Source organism: Anguilla rostrata, chromosome 15 (genome assembly GCF_018555375.3).
Source record: "Anguilla rostrata isolate EN2019 chromosome 15, ASM1855537v3, whole genome shotgun sequence".
In the NCBI taxonomy this organism is placed as follows: domain Eukaryota; kingdom Metazoa; phylum Chordata; class Actinopteri; order Anguilliformes; family Anguillidae; genus Anguilla; species Anguilla rostrata.
Genome location: NC_057947.1, coordinates 23,062,513 through 23,081,521, shown reverse-complemented (window position 1 = coordinate 23,081,521; position 19,009 = coordinate 23,062,513). Strand labels below are relative to the sequence as shown.

At 46.7% G+C, this 19,009-nt stretch overlaps 1 protein-coding gene across 1 annotated transcript in view; it reads right to left on the bottom strand.

Moving 5' to 3' along the window:
- The window catches only part of tmeff2a (transmembrane protein with EGF-like and two follistatin-like domains 2a), an 84,256-nt gene that overhangs the window by 2,338 nt on the left and 62,909 nt on the right, over positions 1–19,009 (bottom strand). Inside the window, exons 5-9 of the mRNA XM_064310202.1 lie at positions 15,862–15,958; positions 9,489–9,637; positions 7,757–7,816; positions 4,703–4,829; positions 2,075–2,233 (exon numbers count right to left, since the gene is read on the bottom strand). Of these exons, the coding sequence (XP_064166272.1) occupies positions 2,075–2,233; positions 4,703–4,829; positions 7,757–7,816; positions 9,489–9,637; positions 15,862–15,958 (592 nt within the window). The remainder of the gene's footprint in view (positions 1–2,074; positions 2,234–4,702; positions 4,830–7,756; positions 7,817–9,488; positions 9,638–15,861; positions 15,959–19,009) is intronic.

Here is a 19,009-nt window from a genome sequence, read left to right as displayed (position 1 = left end):
TATTGCGCTTTAGAAAAAACAACACAGAGCAGAACTGGCCTAAAATTCCCTCTTGTTCAAAAATTGGGCTGACGCATTTTTATAAAACTGCCCTGTAAGTAATTCTCGCAATGCCTTTGTGAAGACTATGCAAGTCTGCTGCGCACATACATTTATTATTACAACCACTGTTTATAAACACTGACATACAGCAAGTCTTGTGTTTTGTTGTACTGCGTATTATACCCTGCACAAGTTTGTCAGTCGTAATGTTCAGCTCCACACTTTTATAAATGTAAATGAAAACCACTTCTAATGGGCTTCCACTTCTAATGAACGCTAATGCTAATACTCTGCACAGCCGCAAGCACTCTGATGATTAACCTCTCACCCCCCAGATCAGAGGGGCCTGTCTGCTCTATGCACTGGGTGTAACCGTGGAAACAGCAGCTCAGGAGGGGCGGTGAATCAATGTAAGGGGCCTGCGGCGAAAGGCGTACACCGTTTGGAGTCTTGTGGGAGGGCTTGAAGCAAAGCACTCTGGGTAAAAAATGTTTGATGCTGACAGCGCCTTTGAGAATCAGAGCTTTGGCAGGAACTAAATGTTTCAGCCCTGGGGGTGACGTGAGGGTGGAGCTGCACCAGGGGGCGCTGTTTTTTTTTTTTTTTTTTTTTTGCACAAGAAGCATCCTGAAGGGGCCTGCTTTCAGTCTGAGCCAGGATGTGAGCGGACGCGAGTAATGCGCTTGCGTTGGCTGTTTATGAGGTAGGAGCCCCTCTGTTACAGAATGCAGTCCCCGGTTCTAATAAAGCTGTCCTGGCACCATCAATCGCGCGGCCCCATGCCTCCCCGAGCACGCTGTTAGATGAAAACCCTGCAAACAAACAGCAGCTAGTGGCAACAAGAGGGGGAACATCAGTTGAGAGTGGGCCACAATGGGGGGCAGGCAGGGGGGGGGAGTGGGCAGCTGGGGCGGCAGGGGGGCACTTAACATTTGGCGAAAGGTCTCCTGTACAGAGCAGATGCACTGATTATTCTGCCGGGACATCTCAGTCTCCTCTAGTCCCTTTTCTGAGCAAAGCCACTGCAATCACCACAGCAACAGCTTTCAGTCAGCATGTTACCTGTGTGTGTGTGTGTGTGTGTGTGTGTGTGAGCGTGGGTTTGTGTCTGTACATTTGAGTACATACTGTAAGCATCTGTAGGTATTTGCGGGCACTTGTATATGCGTGCAAATCACTCTCTTCATTTCTATGTATGTATGTATGTGGGTGTCTAAAAGAGACATTATTTCGGAATATTTCTGAATGTGTACAAGTGTGTGTGTATGTATATATGTATGTATGTTTATACAGGTCCATGCAGATTGTTCTAAATGTTGGCATGTTGTTCATAAAACAATACGTAGCAGCAATTGTTTATGAAACCAGTCTTTCATTTCAATGTCAGATAACTCCATTTGTCAAAGAGGTATAGTTACCATGTGAGCGTCTGAACAAACAGTTACTGTTAAAAGACTTAACGGAAAACCCTGGAGGACAAAATTTGGAAATTAAATATGCTTTACCTGAGCTTTTACCCTTTGGAAGAACAAAAAAAACTTACCCCAAAAATCAGTATGCGCAGATTCCATAAGCCCCCCCCCCCCCCCCCCCCCCCCCCGAGCCCCGGTGTCAGATCCCAGGTTGCTATGGAAACCATGTGCAAATTTTTGGGAGAGTGAGGGTACTGCAGCCCTCTGTGAAGCTCACACAAGAGCCTTGCGAAATGACCAAACAGATTATAAATGATTCTCTCTCTCTCTCTCTCTTCCACTCTCTCTCTCTGTCTGATAGAGCTGATATGCAGCTGCAGAGGAGAAGCCAGCATAGCGCATTCTGATCTTAAAGGCTTCTTCCCGGCTACTCAGGCTTTCTGGGTCCTGCTGTCTGAAACTGCCATGTCCTTTATGAGTAATGAGATTTTTGTAAAATCACAGCCATTGCTGGTCACGTAATGCACTTGGAATCGACAACAGACAATTTACATTGCATTGCTGTTAGTTATACTTCAGATAGAGTGTGTGTGTGTGTGCGGATGACAGTGCAGACTCACCTTGTAATACAGAGCACCACCACACAGATAATGGCCACCTGTACAGCGCCAATGATGGAGGCTATGAGGACGTAGCGGAGCTTTCCGGAGCCGGGCACCACATACAGCACGTTGTACTCCTTCGTATCACACTGTGGCCCACTGAACCCAGAGTGACAGCTGCACACAAGAGAGAGCCGCAGGCGAAGTCAGCCATACTCCATTAAACATTACAGCAATGAACATCGTGCCACAAAATGGCCACCGTGCATAACTCAGGTGAGCTTCGCTTCACTTTGAGATTGAGAAAGGCACAATATAAATTATTATTACATGTTTATCCTGGGCAATTTACTCAGCTGACATTTAAGGCATTTATAAAACTGGATATGCATTGTAACAACTTAGGTTAAGTACCTTGCTCTGAGATATCATGAAAATGTACTTCTTAGGGATTTGAAGTTACAACCTCTTGGGTAAGAGGCCAGCCCCCAAACCTGCTTCCCCTCCCAAATGGGGTGCCTGTATGCAGGGGGAGGTTGTTTGTGCCAAATGCTCAACATCTGCTGTTACTTTTGGGCATGGCTTCTCACTGAGAAGACAGAGACGTGCGATTACGTAGCTTTCAGCCCCCTGCCGTGATCGTCGCTTATCATGGTTGTGAGTCACAACCGACCGCAGGGCCGTCATCAGGATCCTGTCAGCACGAGGTCTGCTGCAGGAGATGCCTGCTGCGATTGGATGGTGTAGCCAGGTACCGCGCGGGTTTCTCCGGGCCACCCACCCCAGCTGTGTGTGTGTGTGTGCATGTGCGTGTTGTGTGTGTGTGTGTGTGTGTGTGGAGGGGGGCGGGGGGGGGTCGTGGCAGGGGACATGAATGAAACAATGCCATGTTATTAACTACAGCACATCCTTCCCCACTCTCAGGGGGAGTTGTTACTGAGACACCTGCATTCCCCCCGCCCCCTCTCAGAAAACCTTCCCCTGTTCCCATGGCACTGCCCTGGAAACAGCAGCTGGCAGAAAGCACCTCTCCTCCCCCTGCAGGACCTCTGTAGCCAATAGCAGGCACAGCCGGCGGGTGTGAACATAATAGTCCCTTTCCCACAGTCGCTGTACGAACAGGGCTAATCGCCCACCAGCGTTTTTCACCGCCTTCCTCCGGGCACAAGTGCATACCCCTGAGCCTGCTTCCTTTTTTTAACCCCTTTTTTTCCCCCTGATCTGGGTATCTGCCGTGCCACCTGCCCAGACACAAAGAACACCACCACACCTGAAGCAACGCGCTCTCACCCACAGGCGTGTGGCCACAGGCAGCGCTACAGGAGAGCCACTGAAGATGGTATCCTCTCGAGCATTTCTGAGAGGAACCGATATGGTTTTCACACAAGGAAACCTTGCCCGACCTCACCCGACCCCTGGCAGTACAAAGCCAAATTGTTCCCTTCCACTCCAGACTCCCACTCAGTCAGTCAGTGAATGACACAGCTCAAGGGAGAGATGTCTAGGCTATAGGACCCAGCCTGAGTGTTTTAGCATTAGCCTTTACTGACCAAGCCATGTGGGCATTGCTAACAAGCCAGCAATCATGAACCTCTTGTTCAGAGCCAATATCTGGACCTAAGGCCTTCCAACGGGATAGGACCATTGACTGTGAGCTGTAGCCGGTATGAAGTGTCATTATAAATCCTAGAGGCTGTTCCTTGCACTGAAGGCAATAACCTATTTGGTCCCTCCCAAATAACTGCACTAGAAGCTTCCCACAAATTCTTTCTACAGTTGCCCTCACAAACTTCATGAGAGACTTCTTCGGCTGGGCAAGGTTGAAATGACACTGCAGGCGGGTACTTGGCGTCAGCTCATGCACACAATTCTTGGAAGACAGCGTTAACACCGCTTTGGGTCGAGAATGTAAAGCAGCATGTAAAGCAGAACAAGGAAAGGAAGCCTAGGAAGACGGCCCAATGGCAGCAGACGCCGCCCCAGAAGTTTTTGCACTATTAGGTGCTATTTATTGATCTACCAGCTAGAGGCAATTACCCAAGAAGCCCTGAGGCACTCACAGAACTGCATGTTCTGCAGCCCATTTAGTACAGAGATTCTGAGGAAAGATGCCTCGCTCGAAGGGCGCAGTGAGCAGCATTCGGCGTGGGATTACAGGCCCTTCCTCTAAACGCTACTAACTACTAGCACGGCTGATGTGCTAACTGCATAATTCATGTGTTTGGCTTAGCCAGAATGACTCTGGCAGCTTAGAGTCCAGGCATTATCTGTTTTTGTACAGCTGCATGTTCAGTGGAGCAATTCAATGCAGCAGTCTGTGTCAGATGTAAGGATCACAAATTCAACATCTTTAATGATATTTAATAATGCTCTAAGAAGTTAAGGTGTTCAGCTCGTCAGCTAACTTATCTTGCACCTAACAGATACTCCAAGTCTGGAAACGAAGCTTTCTCCTCTTTACCTGAACCTTTGGATTAGTATCTGCCTTAACCGTGAACTGCTGCATGTAGTCAATCAGGTCCTGCACTGAAGTCTGGTACCCTGCTCGAGGGCCTGACCTGAGAACCTACTGATTATAAGCTAATTTTCTTGGTCTATTCTAGTCTTGCTAGGGAAGGGTTTTGGGGTGGGGGCATGCTTCCTTACCTGCAGGAGGGAGGCGATAGGCTGTTGGGATACTCGCACTCTCCGTGGATGCAGTAATTCTTGTAGTGCTCGGGACAGGGGATGTAGAGGCCGATGGCCACCTCGCCCATCTTATCTGGTTTCTCCTCTGTGGGATGGGCAACAGGGAGAGAGCTTTAGTGAGCTGGCAATCAGGCCGGTGGGTCTTTTTGCATTTAGCAAGACCAGAATTTCACCATCATAGCACCTTTTTCAGTTTATTGTACTTGATAGGTATATTTAAAAGAGAGAGATACACCAGGGAGTGCCAGACTTTTGTGCGTGTGTTTTCTAGACGATTACAAAACAAATTTTTGTTTCCTTACTTTTTACTTTGCTGTCCTTATCATTTTGAGACCCTTATGTGGTTCTGTTTACACTTTAAGAGAAGAGTTTAGGACCTTTCTTGCTCTAGACAGGTCAATTGCAAGTAATGGCTCTTCAGAGCATTCAACAATGGGCCGTCTGGGAAAGGAGAAAGCTACGGCTCTGAGAACTGCTGTAGCTCTTAAAGGTGTACCCATCTGGTTTCAAATACAAACTGTAGGCCCACTGCAGTGAGAATGCTTTTTAAATATGAAATATACATATGGCATGGTGGGGGATCACGGACGGAGTGTGGCACAGTGGGTAAGGAACTGGGCTGGTAACCGAAAGGTCGCCGGTTCGATTCCCGGGTAAGGACACTGCCGTTGTACCCTTGAGCAAGGTACTTAACCTGCATTGCTTCAGTATACATCCAGCTGTACAAATGGATACAATGTAAAAATGCTATGTAAAAAAAGTTGTGTAAGTCGCTCTGGATAAGAGTGTCTGCTAAATGCCTGTAATGTAATGTAATGTAATGGATCATTCAGAGTATGACTTTATTCAATTTATTTGAGCAACTAACTTTGTGTGTGTGTGTGAGAGACCATGTGTGTATTGATATGTGGGAACATGTGTATCTGTGTGTGTGTGTGATGTATGCGTGTGTCTATGCGTGTTTGACCATGTGTGTTTCGGTATATAGGAATGTGAACGTGTGTGTGTGTCCATGCTTGCTAATGAGGAAAGAGAAGCCAATCTCTCCTACGCCTGACATTTGCTGCACCTTGCTGGGCGATTATTGGTCAGCATTGCTTAGTAACCAGTGCGATCCACACAGCATCATATCAGGCATGGTGAAGTTGAGTCATTACTGGCTCACACCCAAGGCCTCGCTAGCTAATCAGGAATTAGGTATCCACAGCTCATGGATTTGAAAAGGCTTGTTTGTCATATCCCAAGCTATTGTACAATATTGAAAGGGGAAAAATGTAATAAAAATGGCTCAAGTAATATGGACCTGCTGAGGTGTAACAATGCACTTAACTGAGTGAGGAAAAACTCTGATTCGCGTAAACCCCTCCGCCAAAGGGGGAAGTTAATTGGGCCAAAATGGATGGTAGAGGTACACTTCATGCTACAGTAATCATGATGTCACCACCAGTTTAAAGAGGTGGCAAGCGGAAGGGTTCTTCTTTACAAGCCTTCATGCAGTAGAAATCAATGCTGTGGCCGCACTCTATATGGTAAAGGACACGGCCTACTGAATTAATCACAACAAAGGTTACCTTCCCTGGCCCTGCACAATGTGTCTGGATTACTGAAGAGGGCAGGTGAACATGCGTAGCACAGAGCTGAAAAAACATGTATGATGCTGTTAATCAGGTTCTCTATCTCAGCGTTTGTGACTTGGAGCTTAAAGAAGACTTAGATATCCAATTTACAGTTCCTCTGGAGTTATCTTTTAAGATAGCAGATGGTATGTTACAGCCCAAGGCAAAACTGAGAGGTAGTTATTTGAGGAGTTTTTTTGGCTGTTAGTTTGATAGTGAGATTTGAAAGGTATGACTGCCACAGGCTTTTCTAGCCATACACGTGTCCTAACTACACCTTAAGAGTTTGTAAAATATTTTGGTTTTACTGTTTGTTTTTGAATGGCCCAGATAGTTTTTGTGTACAGTGAAGGATTTTTAGATATTAACAGAGAATTCTGATGACCTTCCAGCTTTATGATGGCCTTTGTGAGTTTGTGCTTTAAATAAAGATAATCAATAAAGATAAAAATGCTGTTCTGGGCGCTCAATTAAATTAAATTTGAAATAACATTTTTTTTTTTAAACTCCAAAAAGGAACTATCCTTTCAATAATGAAGCATGCACTGTAGAAAAAATGCTTCTGTGTTCTGACTGCTGATTGAAATTAATGCAATTCACATTATGAGGACATTATTATGGTGCACTTCAATTATCCACGACATCTTTATGAGCACGGCATTACCACTTTATGAAGGAGTTGTAATTAAATGTTGTGCTTCATGACCACTGACACAGAGGTTGTATGGGAATGTGCGGGAAAACATGTCATGGGCAATGTGAAATGCTGTGCCTAAAGGGCACATTTGAGTTCCCTAATCCTGCTCTTTCAACATAGTTCTCTATGCATGCCTTATAAAGCCGTAAGGGCATAATAATAATAATAATAATAGTAATAATAATAATATCACAGTAAGTGTTGCCTATAATTTATACCTTTCAGGCTTACTCATGCCTGCATTACTGAAGAGCTGAGAGCCATCATGGATCCTATTTCTCCCTTCCATTTTTTAACTTGTAGAAGCGCCCGATGTGACCACAATGAGCAAACGCTGACTGGCTTCAACAGTGCGAGCAAAACTATGCTGTTCCGGGCAAAGCTGCCTGGAGCGTTTATGGAGGAGGTGTCAAAGATCTTGTTCTCTTTCACACACATGCATGCATTCTCTCTCTGTTTTTCTCTGCAACTCTATGCATCTGTTCTCTTTTTCCCTCTTTCTGTCTTTCTCTGTCTGTCCATGTCTTATGCTTCTTGTGACCGACTCGATGTATTATGCTCTGTCTCTACCTCTCCGTCTTTAATTCTCTCTCTCTCTATCACTGTCTGTCTTTGGCTCTCTGCATCTCCTTCTCACTACTCTCTCTTTCTCTTTCTCTCTCTCAGGCCCCCCATCCCCACCCTCAGGCCCCTCCCTACCTGCGTAGTCTTTCCTGGGGTAGTGGCCGTCTCCAGGCTTGGCACCTGTGGTCATGTCACCTGTGTGTGTGTGAACGTGGGCGGGGGGAGAGAGAAGGAGCAGAGTTAATCATCGCTGCCTCTCACAGGGGAGCGGGTTAAATGAAGCAATCTTCCATACAAACCCAAAACACACCAGAGTATGTTGCTGGGCAGAATTACACAGAGCTCCACCTTAATCACTGCTGATATGGCTAATGAAGGTTATGGTGGAGATGGATAAGGGGGGGCATGGGGGGCAGGAGTAAAATTGGGGCTGTTATTTGATTTCCCTTGTGTCAGATTTCCAGAATGTTCTCTCATTCATCGCAGCAGCTTGTAGTGTTTCCCAAGATTGAAGTACCAGACCAACAGAGGACTGGTCTCTTATCAAACAGCAAAAGATATCAACCCCCCCCCCCCCCAAACTCCTGTATGTTTCCTCTCCAGTTCCCTGCAGGAGGTGAAACTGTGTGTCACCCCTCCTCCCCCCTAGCCTATAATCTGGGTGTGTACAAAGAGCTGCCTTCTGCTCCAATGAACACAATCTGATTTTCAGAACATTCATGTTCCAGAACATTCATGCGTGTTTTCATTGCTCCCTAATTATAACGTAGCCTAATAATTGTTAAATGTGGAACACGGTTTTTATAAATGTTCCTCCATAATGAAGACACATATTTATTCCTGTTAATTGAGGAGGGACTCCTAAATACAGACAGAATAGTACATTCAATAAGGATACAAGAACACCAGCATAGGCACATAAATTGTCTACAGATGCAATAACCCTCATGTCACACACTGGTGGCATGGTAACAGGGAGAAAAAAAAAACACCTGCTCAGCTTAAATTATTACTTCACACAGACAATACTGCTCAGCCATCAGCCATCACAATGTACCGCTGTGCTCTGTAAAGTAATAATGTTATGCTCATGCAGGTATAGTGCATGCTATATGAAGACACTTTCAAAAAAACGTGACCTGGTTTCTGTTCATTCAAAATGAGCGCTGGCTCTGTCATTTAATTTTCAGTCCCGACGGGAGACTGAAGGGCAAAAAAAAGGGAAAGAGGCACAAAGGCAAGAACTTCTTTGACACCCGTGAGAGAGGGAGAGATGGAGGGATGAGGGAAAGGTGACCAGGCCCTGTGACTGAAGCATAAGTTATGTTCCACATCCGCAGTACTGCACGGTTTTAGGCTTTAGTGCCCCTTGTTGAACGCCAAAACTAAACGAACGGGAGTGGAGAGATCTGAAACTGGGCTTACTAAACTATGGGACCACAATATCCATAAAGTATGTTCAAGTGTAATATATGTTAGGGTAACTGAAATATAATTTTTTACCCTAATGACAATAATCATCATTGCTATCGTTACTGATGAGAATAATAATTAGAATATTGAACCACAGTGTACTCTAACAAAATATTAGGTAATAATGCTGTCAAAACGATATGTTATGTAGCTAGATTAAAAAGTGCTGTATATAAATCTAACAAGTAATTATTTATTCAGAAATATGAATGCTCAAACATGGAGCGATACAATGGCACAACAAATTACACTTCAATGAAGTTCCGAATCCCAAAATCTGTAGACATTCTTCTTCAAAATGAGAAGATAAATAGTGAAGACTTTAGCAGATGTGGGGTGCTGTAAGAGGTCTACAGTGGAGCGGTGGGGAGGTGGCTCGGGCGTGGCAGCTGACCTTGGCAGTGGCCCAGGTACTTGACCTCGATCCTCTCCTGCTTCTGGCAGGAGGCCTCCTTCACCTGGCAGGGGTTGTCGTAGGACTTGCCGTCAGACGCGCAGACGGGGTTGAAGCTGATGTGGGAGCAGTCGATGTTGCACACGCACCTGGGGTGGCGGGAGGGGAGGGGGAGGACAGAGGGGAGACACTCAGTGGGCAGCCAACGGTGGGGTTGGGTGGTGCTGTCACAAAATTTAATGAGGTCTGAGGTGTGTGAAAGTTTTGGTACAAAATGGCTGCATCACTGAGGGGTGGGTGGTTCAGAGTGGTGGTGGTTGAGGTGAGTTCCCCCCTTTGATGCAAAGTACTTTGTATCGAAAGATCCTGAGATGAAAAGCACTATTCAATCCACCATCCACTGTACTATGCTATGGTATGCTAAGCTGTGCTACGCTGTGCAATGCAGCACTACACTGTGTTAAGGTGTACTACAATGTGCTATGCTATGCTGTGCGAAGGTATGTTATGCTACAGTATGCTAAGCTGTGCCAAGCAATGCTATGCTACTCTAAGCAGTGCTATGCTGTGCTAAGCTGAACTGTGCAATGCTGCGCTAAGCTAAGCTGTGCTATGCTGCGCTAAGCAGTGCTGTGCTATACTGGGCTGCCTTGCTCTGCAGCCGCTGGAAAGGTGGAATGAAAGGGGCATGTGATGAACGTTCAGAGCAGGAGCAGGAGTGCCTGCTCCCAGCCTCTATTCATTACAGCCCACTCTGTCTTCCTCTCTGCTGCAGACAATTCATATCCTCCTGTTCATCTATTCATTTGTTTGTACCAACACCGTGCAGTCTGCGGCCCTGTGCTGTACTGCAGCTGGCGCGATGCCAAGGCAGGTTGGATTTAGTTGTCTAAGACGTCGGTATCTGTGTGCATACCCTCTTGAGATGCAACAGAACAAAAAGTATTTTAATATTTTGACTTGTCTTGGATGACAAAAAATGTGTTACAGTGAAAACAGTTTAAGAAATATTATTGATTTTATTTTTATTGAATGTGTCTTATACTGTAGATTTCAGCAGAATAGAATACATGGCTCTTGAGATTAATACCACAGACTCAGGTCCCCTGCAGGGGACAAAAATTAATTGTCTGGTCTTACGAGGATATCTGAGTATTTTGGTGTTTGTGTGTGTGTGTGTGTGTGTGTCTGTGAGTTTGTACTGTATTCAAGTATGCTTGAGTGTGGTTATGCTTGGGCACGTGTGCATGTGTATTTGTGTCTGCACTTGTAAGCGTGTATACCAATAGGGTACAAAAGTGAGCGTATGCTATTTCTTGAAACCCAAATACATTTCCTCCCTCCAGTTATTACTATTCCTGGTCTCACACTATGTCTACGCAGTGGCAAAATCACAGTAATTGTGATTGCTGTTATTCTGGTGCCTCTCTCAGCTGTGACTTTATCTCATATCTCATGATGATATTGAGCTGTTTCCCCTTTTTTTCTGGATGAATTTGCATGAAGTGCATTAAAGGATACACTGCTAGCTACCCACAATGGCCTCGCTGACACCAGAACTGTTCAGTGAGCACAGAGCATTTATGCGTTACCGCCACTCTCGGAAGGTGCTAATTCAAATCTAACAGAATTTAAGTCCAGAAATGGATATATGTACTCGATGAGACTTCACCAGAGCCGATTTAACACAGCTGATTTTTTTCTGTGTTTTGTTCTCATAACTGGAGTGGTTCGGTGACACTGGGTTCAAACCAGAAGCTAGCTGTTCAGATTTAACACGACTCAGATGCAAATACATAGAAAACAAGATCAGTCTCTCCAGACCTCTCTTTTTTCATTGACAGTAAAAGTTCCCACGTAGGGTGGGTCAGGAATGGAGGTTGTGTTCAGCCCTATCAGCGCTTGAGACGCTCGCAAAGCGATTCTAGTCTGGCAAAGATAAAGATTTAAAGGCTGTTCGGATTCAGCTCAAGGCAGTGCCCTGCTGGCCAAACACTGACCACCGGTGTTCATTTCGCTGGGTGACCAGGCACTGTGGGGACCGGGGTAAGGCCGAACAGAAGAAGAGATTCCAAAGTTGAAGGCTTATCTGGCCAGGGAGACAGAATCACATTAGTGTACAACACACCTCTGGCTGCGTCTCCCGTGGGCCGGGAAAGATCCATATCGGCCTGTTTCCACTTAGCCTGATCGCTGCCTCTGTCAGCTCTAAAGTGCTGCTGCAGATAGTTCACCGGGAGGACGGAAAACCCAGGAGAAATCAGAGAGCGCAAACACACACCCACAGACACAGTGCAAACACACACACATGCAAACACGCAAACACACGCGCGCGCGTACACGCACAAGCGCACGTACACACACACACACACACACACACACACACACATGCTTACTTCTATGCAAGCACCCTTCTGATACACACAGACATATACACATACACACGCACACACACTTATATGCATGTCACCCCCAACACACACATACACACACACACACACACACGCAGACACGCAAAAACACGTGCACACACACACACACACACACGCAGTCACACACTTCCATGTGTGCACAAAGACAAATACAAAGACCAGATACAGAAACACCCATGCACACACAAACGATCGAGACAGAAGTGCAAAAATGCATTAAGAAGCTTGTTCTCCCAAGTGGCTGCCCATTGGTGTACATAAAAGATAATGTGTCTGAAGTCCATGCATTTTTAATGGGGCTTCTCACATTCTCCCGCCCTGTACATTACTGCAACACGACACTCCAGCACAGCAGCACTAACACAGACTGGGGTACACTGAGCCAGGCTCCACTGGCCTGACAGGAGAGGAGACAAGCTTACACACACACACGCACGCATACACACACACACACACACGCCTCATGTATCCCAGTGTACCCCATGCCTCCTCCCCTTCTCGCGCTCTGTTCCAGATCAGCCAGCAGGGACGTGCGGGCCAGGCGCGCTGCTGAGGTGATTAAAACGGCGTTAGCGTTAGCCAGCGCCGGGGACCGCTGCCCGTCAGATGGAGCGCACAGCTTTGGCACAGAAGCTTTGCTGGGGTTGGCACCTCAGTCAGGACACTTCTCCCCACGCGGCCCGAGGGCGGCAGGAAGGGCGGCGGGAGGCGGCAGAGTACTAGCTGCCAGACAGAGGGGGGAGGGAACTGCACCTACCCACCCCGCACCCTGCCCAGCCCCCGCTCGTACCGCCCGCTGCATCTACGCGCTAACGTGATTAATGTACTATTCATTAACCTCTGCCTGCACGTGTGAGTGTGTGCTCTGAGTATGCACACATCGATGGTAATTGTTGGCTTTAATTTTAGGTAGGCTGGGTCATGTACAGGCTTGTACTGTGCAGACTGCAGATGGCTGGTTTGCGTAATGACTCATGAGATATTACTCCGTTTCTCTGATTATTGGAACTAAAGCATGCCCATATGGAAGAGGTGCATTATACATAAATCCATACACAAAGTGTTAGACTCTTCCTTATGTACTTATGCTTACTATAAAAACACAACGGGACACCATCATCCCATATGAATACTGAATCACTTTGCATAATTGTCATTTTTAATGTGGAATTGAATGAAATATTCATGTCTGTGTTTGTGTGTGTGTGTGTGTGTTGTACAAGTGTCTGTGTGTGCACCTGCACGTGAGTTTATGTGTGTGTGTGGGGGTGTGTGTGTGCGTGCATGTGTGTGCGTGGTATTTGTGTGTGGGTGTGTGCGTGTGTGTGTGTGTGGGTGTGCGCGTGCATATGCGTGTGTGTGTGTGTGTGTGTGTGGAACCTCTGAGCAGGATGTGCCATATTGATCTGTCTTGGTCATGTGGTCTCTTCCTGTTTATTTATTTAAACTTTAAAATTGCTGATGGCCTGCAGCGCTTCCTGAGTGTCTCCCCTGCACACGCTACCTAATCACTCTCCACAACACAAACAAAAGCACAGCCCATTCACTGCAGTGGAGTTACAGTCCCTTACACTACAGCAGAGTTCCAGTCCCATTCACTACAGTAGAGTTCCAGTCCCTTACACTACAGTAGAGTTCCAGTCCCATTCAATACAATACAGTTCCAGTCCCATTAACTACAGTAGAGTTCAAGTCCCATTCACTACAGTAGAGTTCCAGTCCCAATCACTACAGTAGAGTTCCAGTCCCAATCACTGCAGTAGAGTTACAGTCCCTTATACTACAGTAGAGTTACAGTCCCTTACACTACAGCAGAGTTCCAGTCCCATTCACTACAGTAGAGTTACAGTCCCTTATACTACAGTAGAGTTACAGTCCCTTACACTACAGCAGAGTTCCAGTCCCATTCACTACAGTAGAGTTACAGTCCCTTATACTACAGTAGCGTTCCAGTCCCATTCACTGCAGTAGTTACATTTCCATTCTGTACAGTAGAGTTCCAGTCCCATTCAGTACAGTAGAGTTCCAGTCCCATTCAGTACAGTAGAGTTCCAGTCCCATTCGCTGTAGTACAGTCACAGACAGTTGTACAATCACAGTCCCTTTAATTGTGGTGAAGTCACAGTCCCATATATTTTGCTGCAGTCACAGTGTAATTCACTGAGTTTGAGTCACGATCCTATTTGCTATTGTATATTCAGTCCCATTAATTGTGACACAGAGTTACAGTCCAATTTACTGTGGTACAGAGTCACAATCCCTTTCACTGCAGAATGGAGAGAGTCACAATTACCAGCTTGTTAGCAGCTTGCACAAAGTCACAGTCCCCTTCACTATCGTACATTATTATCATACATGGCTCATGTAATCAGCTGGTCATGTGATAATTTCCATGGCCAGCAGAACAAAAGAGCCATAAGGACCAGACCAGAGGGGCCATTGAGAAACTGTCCCCATGTGGAGGTGAAACCAGCCTAATCTAAAGACGATTTAATGAGAAAAACCCCACTATGGTGATCCTTCTTCCACTGCAGGGCCCGTCATCCCTGCTGCCATTACTGGTGTAATGTCTCCGTCGAGCTGTGGGTGGGGTATCGATTGTGCTTTTGGGCGCTTGCTGGGTTCTCCTCCTCCATCCTCGCAATCGCACAGACAATCATGACCCCAGCACCCCTCCTAATCACCTGCGCCTGCCCTGCATGCAAAATGCCCCCAGGGCAGTGACCAGAGCCCTCCCGCCAACCCCCCATCCCAGTGCGTGATGCTGTGCAAGGCACCAGGCGAAAGTGCCTGCATTCACAATCAGGAGAGTCATTATATCTGAACGCGCTATCGATTTTTTAACCCCTGCCTTATATTCCAGCAAAGTCCCTCCAAACAGGCGAGTGAAGGAAACTCAGGATGCAAAGAGCGAGGCTTGCTCAGCTGGACACAGCACCCTATGTACACCCCACCCTCCGAAACACAAAACAGGTTCAGCAAATGCGAACGCACCTTCACAAGCGCACAGAAACACGCAAACGCACCTCTTGTGCTCTATAAAATACATAAAAAGTATGAAGCATAGATAACTCAGGCCCCCCTAAATGACCACCCAGATGCCAGGCCAGATTGCAGAAAGGTGTCTATAAAAGTGCCTGGTTCTTTTTCACACGTCTGAAATTGCCACTGACCGACTGCCTTGCTGTGTGGTCATAAGCCCCACGTGGTACTGTCCGAACCCAACCCCCCCGCCCCCTCTGGTCCACTGGTCTGGCCTGCAAATGACTCCCCTCACCCCTTTCTCCCTTTCTCCTGGACATCTTGCAGCTGTGCGCAGTGCATTAGGCGGGAGGGGAGGCTTTTGCCTCCGCTAACCAATTTGAATAGTAATTGCCTGCCTTCGGTCTTGTGGCATTAATCCATCTGCTCGGGACTCTATTAAATAAAGATGGAATTGCCGCGGCTGCTCCCTCTCGCCCGCCGCCGCGTCACCATCCCCGAGCCTCGCGCCCGCGCGCCGCAATCTATCATCTCTCCCGACTGACTCAGCACCGAACCGGGGAATCTGGGCCCAATTCAATTAACATTTCAGGCCAGCAAATAAAGGAGGAGGGGGGGGGAGCCTTTTAGGGATCTGAATTTGTGTGTCAACCGGTGCGGTGAAAATCGAAATACGAAAAAACAGGGAGAGCTTTTCTCGTGCAAAAATATCTGAGGCGGTCTGCGTGAGAGCACTGAGCGAGGTGGGGTGGGGTCATTTGTTTGTCTGCCACTTTAAAACAAGAACGGAGGCATCACAAGAAGCTCCTGATGTTGTTAGCTGGAGCACTGCAGAGTGACTGTGCCTCAGCATCTGTTCGGTGATTGTTTCCTGTAGGGGTAGAAGTAGTGACTCTTCCCCCTGTGCCCCGCCCTAGCTGGACCGCTGCCATACCCCTGCCCCGCCCAGAGTCACTCACCATACATCCTCCGCATCCTCGTCACACTCTGCTCCAAACTGGCAGATGTCACAGGTGGACGTCTCCTTCTGGCTGGTCTCAGCAGAACCCTCACCACCTATGGGCACAAGAGAAGGAGGGAGAGAAGTGGGAGGAGACAGAGAGAGAGAGAGAGAGGCTATTACTTATCACAACAGAGAGTAAAAGAAGCACACATACACACGCACACACAAGCAAACATTTCTTGGCACCATTGCTACCCAGCCAGGCAGAGGGAATTTTACTCGCTGTCATGGAGACGCAGGCACATCCCCCCCCCCTGCACCTCCCCACATCAGAGTGATCTGACCAATGGGACAGCACAGGTGTCCCGTTCGTCCCAAAAGGCGGAATCGGCGCTGTGTTTTCCGTCGTGTGACACGCCGTCTCCGGCTTAATTGCGGCGAGCTTCGTGCAGCAGCAGGGCCGATCGATGGCGCTGCTTCACGGGGGAATATCCCGGAGCGAGCTCTGTTCATCGTCTCCTTCTCGGCCCTGCGTTTCCCCCGCGTGGCGCTGTCGCCGTAAAACTTTACAAACTCAGGGGCTGGCGGTCCGGACTGTGATTGGCAGGGGCTCCCGCGAGGTGCGCGATGGAGCGACGCCGCGCCCGACCCATATCGCCGTGACTCGGCAGTTTCCTCCGGCTCCCTGCCCTGCGGCACAGTCACTGCAAAATGGCCGCCGTGGAGAGGCCTTTGTGATACCTGGGTGTCTGTTCCTCCCGCAGTCCTCTCGTCTGCTTCCTGCAGGCTAGACGGCAGAAAGGTCACAGACGGGGCGCTGGAGGACTTTATCTCTGTGTGTGTGTTCTGAACAGCATTTGATTACGTGTTTATTGCTTTTCAGATTTGCATCATATTAAGCTCTGAGTAGTCTGATGGGTGAATTTCCTTTCTTTAGTCAGCGAGCTGCCTTCTTTTCATTCAGTGCCAGCAATTATTAACTGCAAGTGAAATGTACTGTACTTCAGTAGAAAGGGCTTTACAAAGATTCTGCATAGGGCTGTCAGTCAGGCAGAAGTTTTGTCCCCAGCAGTGGCGCTAAGAAATGCCACTGCAAGGAAATGCTGTTGCGTGATCTGGTGGGTGCTTTATAAATTTGGGATGACTTATAATTTGCCAACCCTCTCTGTTTATAAAACACACGCTGTGAGAAAAATGTGTGTGAACGCCGTACACCAGCCGGTTTATCTTACAGTGGTAATTCATAAACCCATCCCTTGAAATAAATTCCCGTCTTTGATTTGTGCTCCGAGTCAGACTCTCCTGGGTTTTTCTGTTGAATGAAACGGCAAAACTGAGATTTAAAATATCTTTGGGCACTTCATAAACAAAGCCTGAGATGCAGCCTCACGCACGCATCCTACATCCATGAAGCCCTGATAACTCAACGGTCCTGTTTCTGAGCCGGGGAACAGTCCTCGAACATGCAAATCGTTTCCAGCTGAGTTCTCCTCTCCTAATCTCCCTCTCTCGCAGGACCAAATCCCTGTGGAGACTGCAGAGAAATCCATTACTTTATTACCATGATTTCTGTAATGGGCCCGCCGGCATCCTGGTGAAGGATCTTCTGCTGAGTTTAGGAGATTAGGCTACTGTGTCAGTGAATGAGGGAAGAGCTTTCTTCAGAAATGTAAAGAAATGTGCTCGCAAGCTTTACGAAATGTTTCTTATGAAGGGCTCCCTCACATGGTGCCTCTGCTGGTTTGCGACTTTGTGCCATGTCTGATTTTGAGTTGTTTTTATGTCCAGATAAATAACCAAATGAGAATGCAGTAATTATTCTGTGGATAGTTTGAGCTTCAAGGCAAGAAGGATCGGTGCTGATTCTTGAGGAAATTACATATCTGTCAGCCTTGGCCTTCTGCTTAGTGGGGTGAGCGGAGTTGAATGTTCTCCTTTTGTTGAATTCCCAGCCTTTGTTTGTACAATGTTGTTACATATGGGTCACTGTGGATAACAGCCTAGCACATGCCTAGCACAGCCTAATGTCCTTGTTCCATTTTTTTATTGCATTGTGCGGCTGTTGTGTTTCAGATTTTATTCTTATCTACCGCATCCTGTTCTAGTTGAAAATATCCAGTCCTATTCCATCAGTAAATCAATAAATTAAGTTATTTTGTACAGCAGCATTTATATACAGATTGTCTCACAGCTATTCACAGTGGGGAATTTGCTTAAGGGAAGCAAAATAGGAGAAAACCCCTGGAAAAACCCTGATCCCTTAACAGGTGATTGATTTTTTTGAGGATAATGGTTATGAAGGCTATGAAAAGGGAGATTACTCGGGGATCTTGTGACATTCCACAGTGGAGATCAAAGTCCTCCAGACTCCTGAGGTTTAAGGGGCCGTCAGAGGGACATGCTCCACATCGTCAAATCCTCAAAGCGCAGCGAATGGTTCACTGAAAGGACATCCATTCCACATGGATCCAGGACTTGGGCAACACGCACCCAGTACAAATGCACCCTCATGAAACATCGCTTAACACTATAAAACTATAAAAACTGAGCTGTTATGGAGGCATCAGCAATAAATTCTACTATAAGGGATGAGTTAAAATAAGACAATTTTAGGGCAGGAACTGCTAACAATATTATGTTTAATAATATTTTGCTCGATGGTTAATTCATGAGAACCTCATAAAATGTTTTGTTGGATGTGTTATTTGTCTCAGTAGGAGGATCCATATTACAGTAGAATGCAGAGAAAGATGCGCGACATCTTTAATCTTCCCCAGCTGCTGTGCTGCAGTGGTACTTCCCTCTGTTATGATGGGTTCACTGTACACTATTTCATTCAGTTAGCACAGAGGCCTGGTCATATACGTCATTCGCTAGCTATTTCAGTAAAAAGATGGCTTATGGCATCTTTGCTGGTTATTAGCTAGCTAGCAGGCTAGAAGTCTAGCTGCCTAACTAGCTGTAGTCAGTAAATTACATTAGCTGTGCTTACCAGCTGTTTAGGTATGCCATGTCTATAGCTATCATAAATCAGCTATTATTAAATTCATTGGGCTGTGACTTTCTGTATTTTCAAGTGCTCTTGCTTATTTTCAGATTTTAGCTGTAAATTTGTTGTCATGCCATATTTAGTCTTGTTGCATCCTTAGTGTTGTTGCGCATTT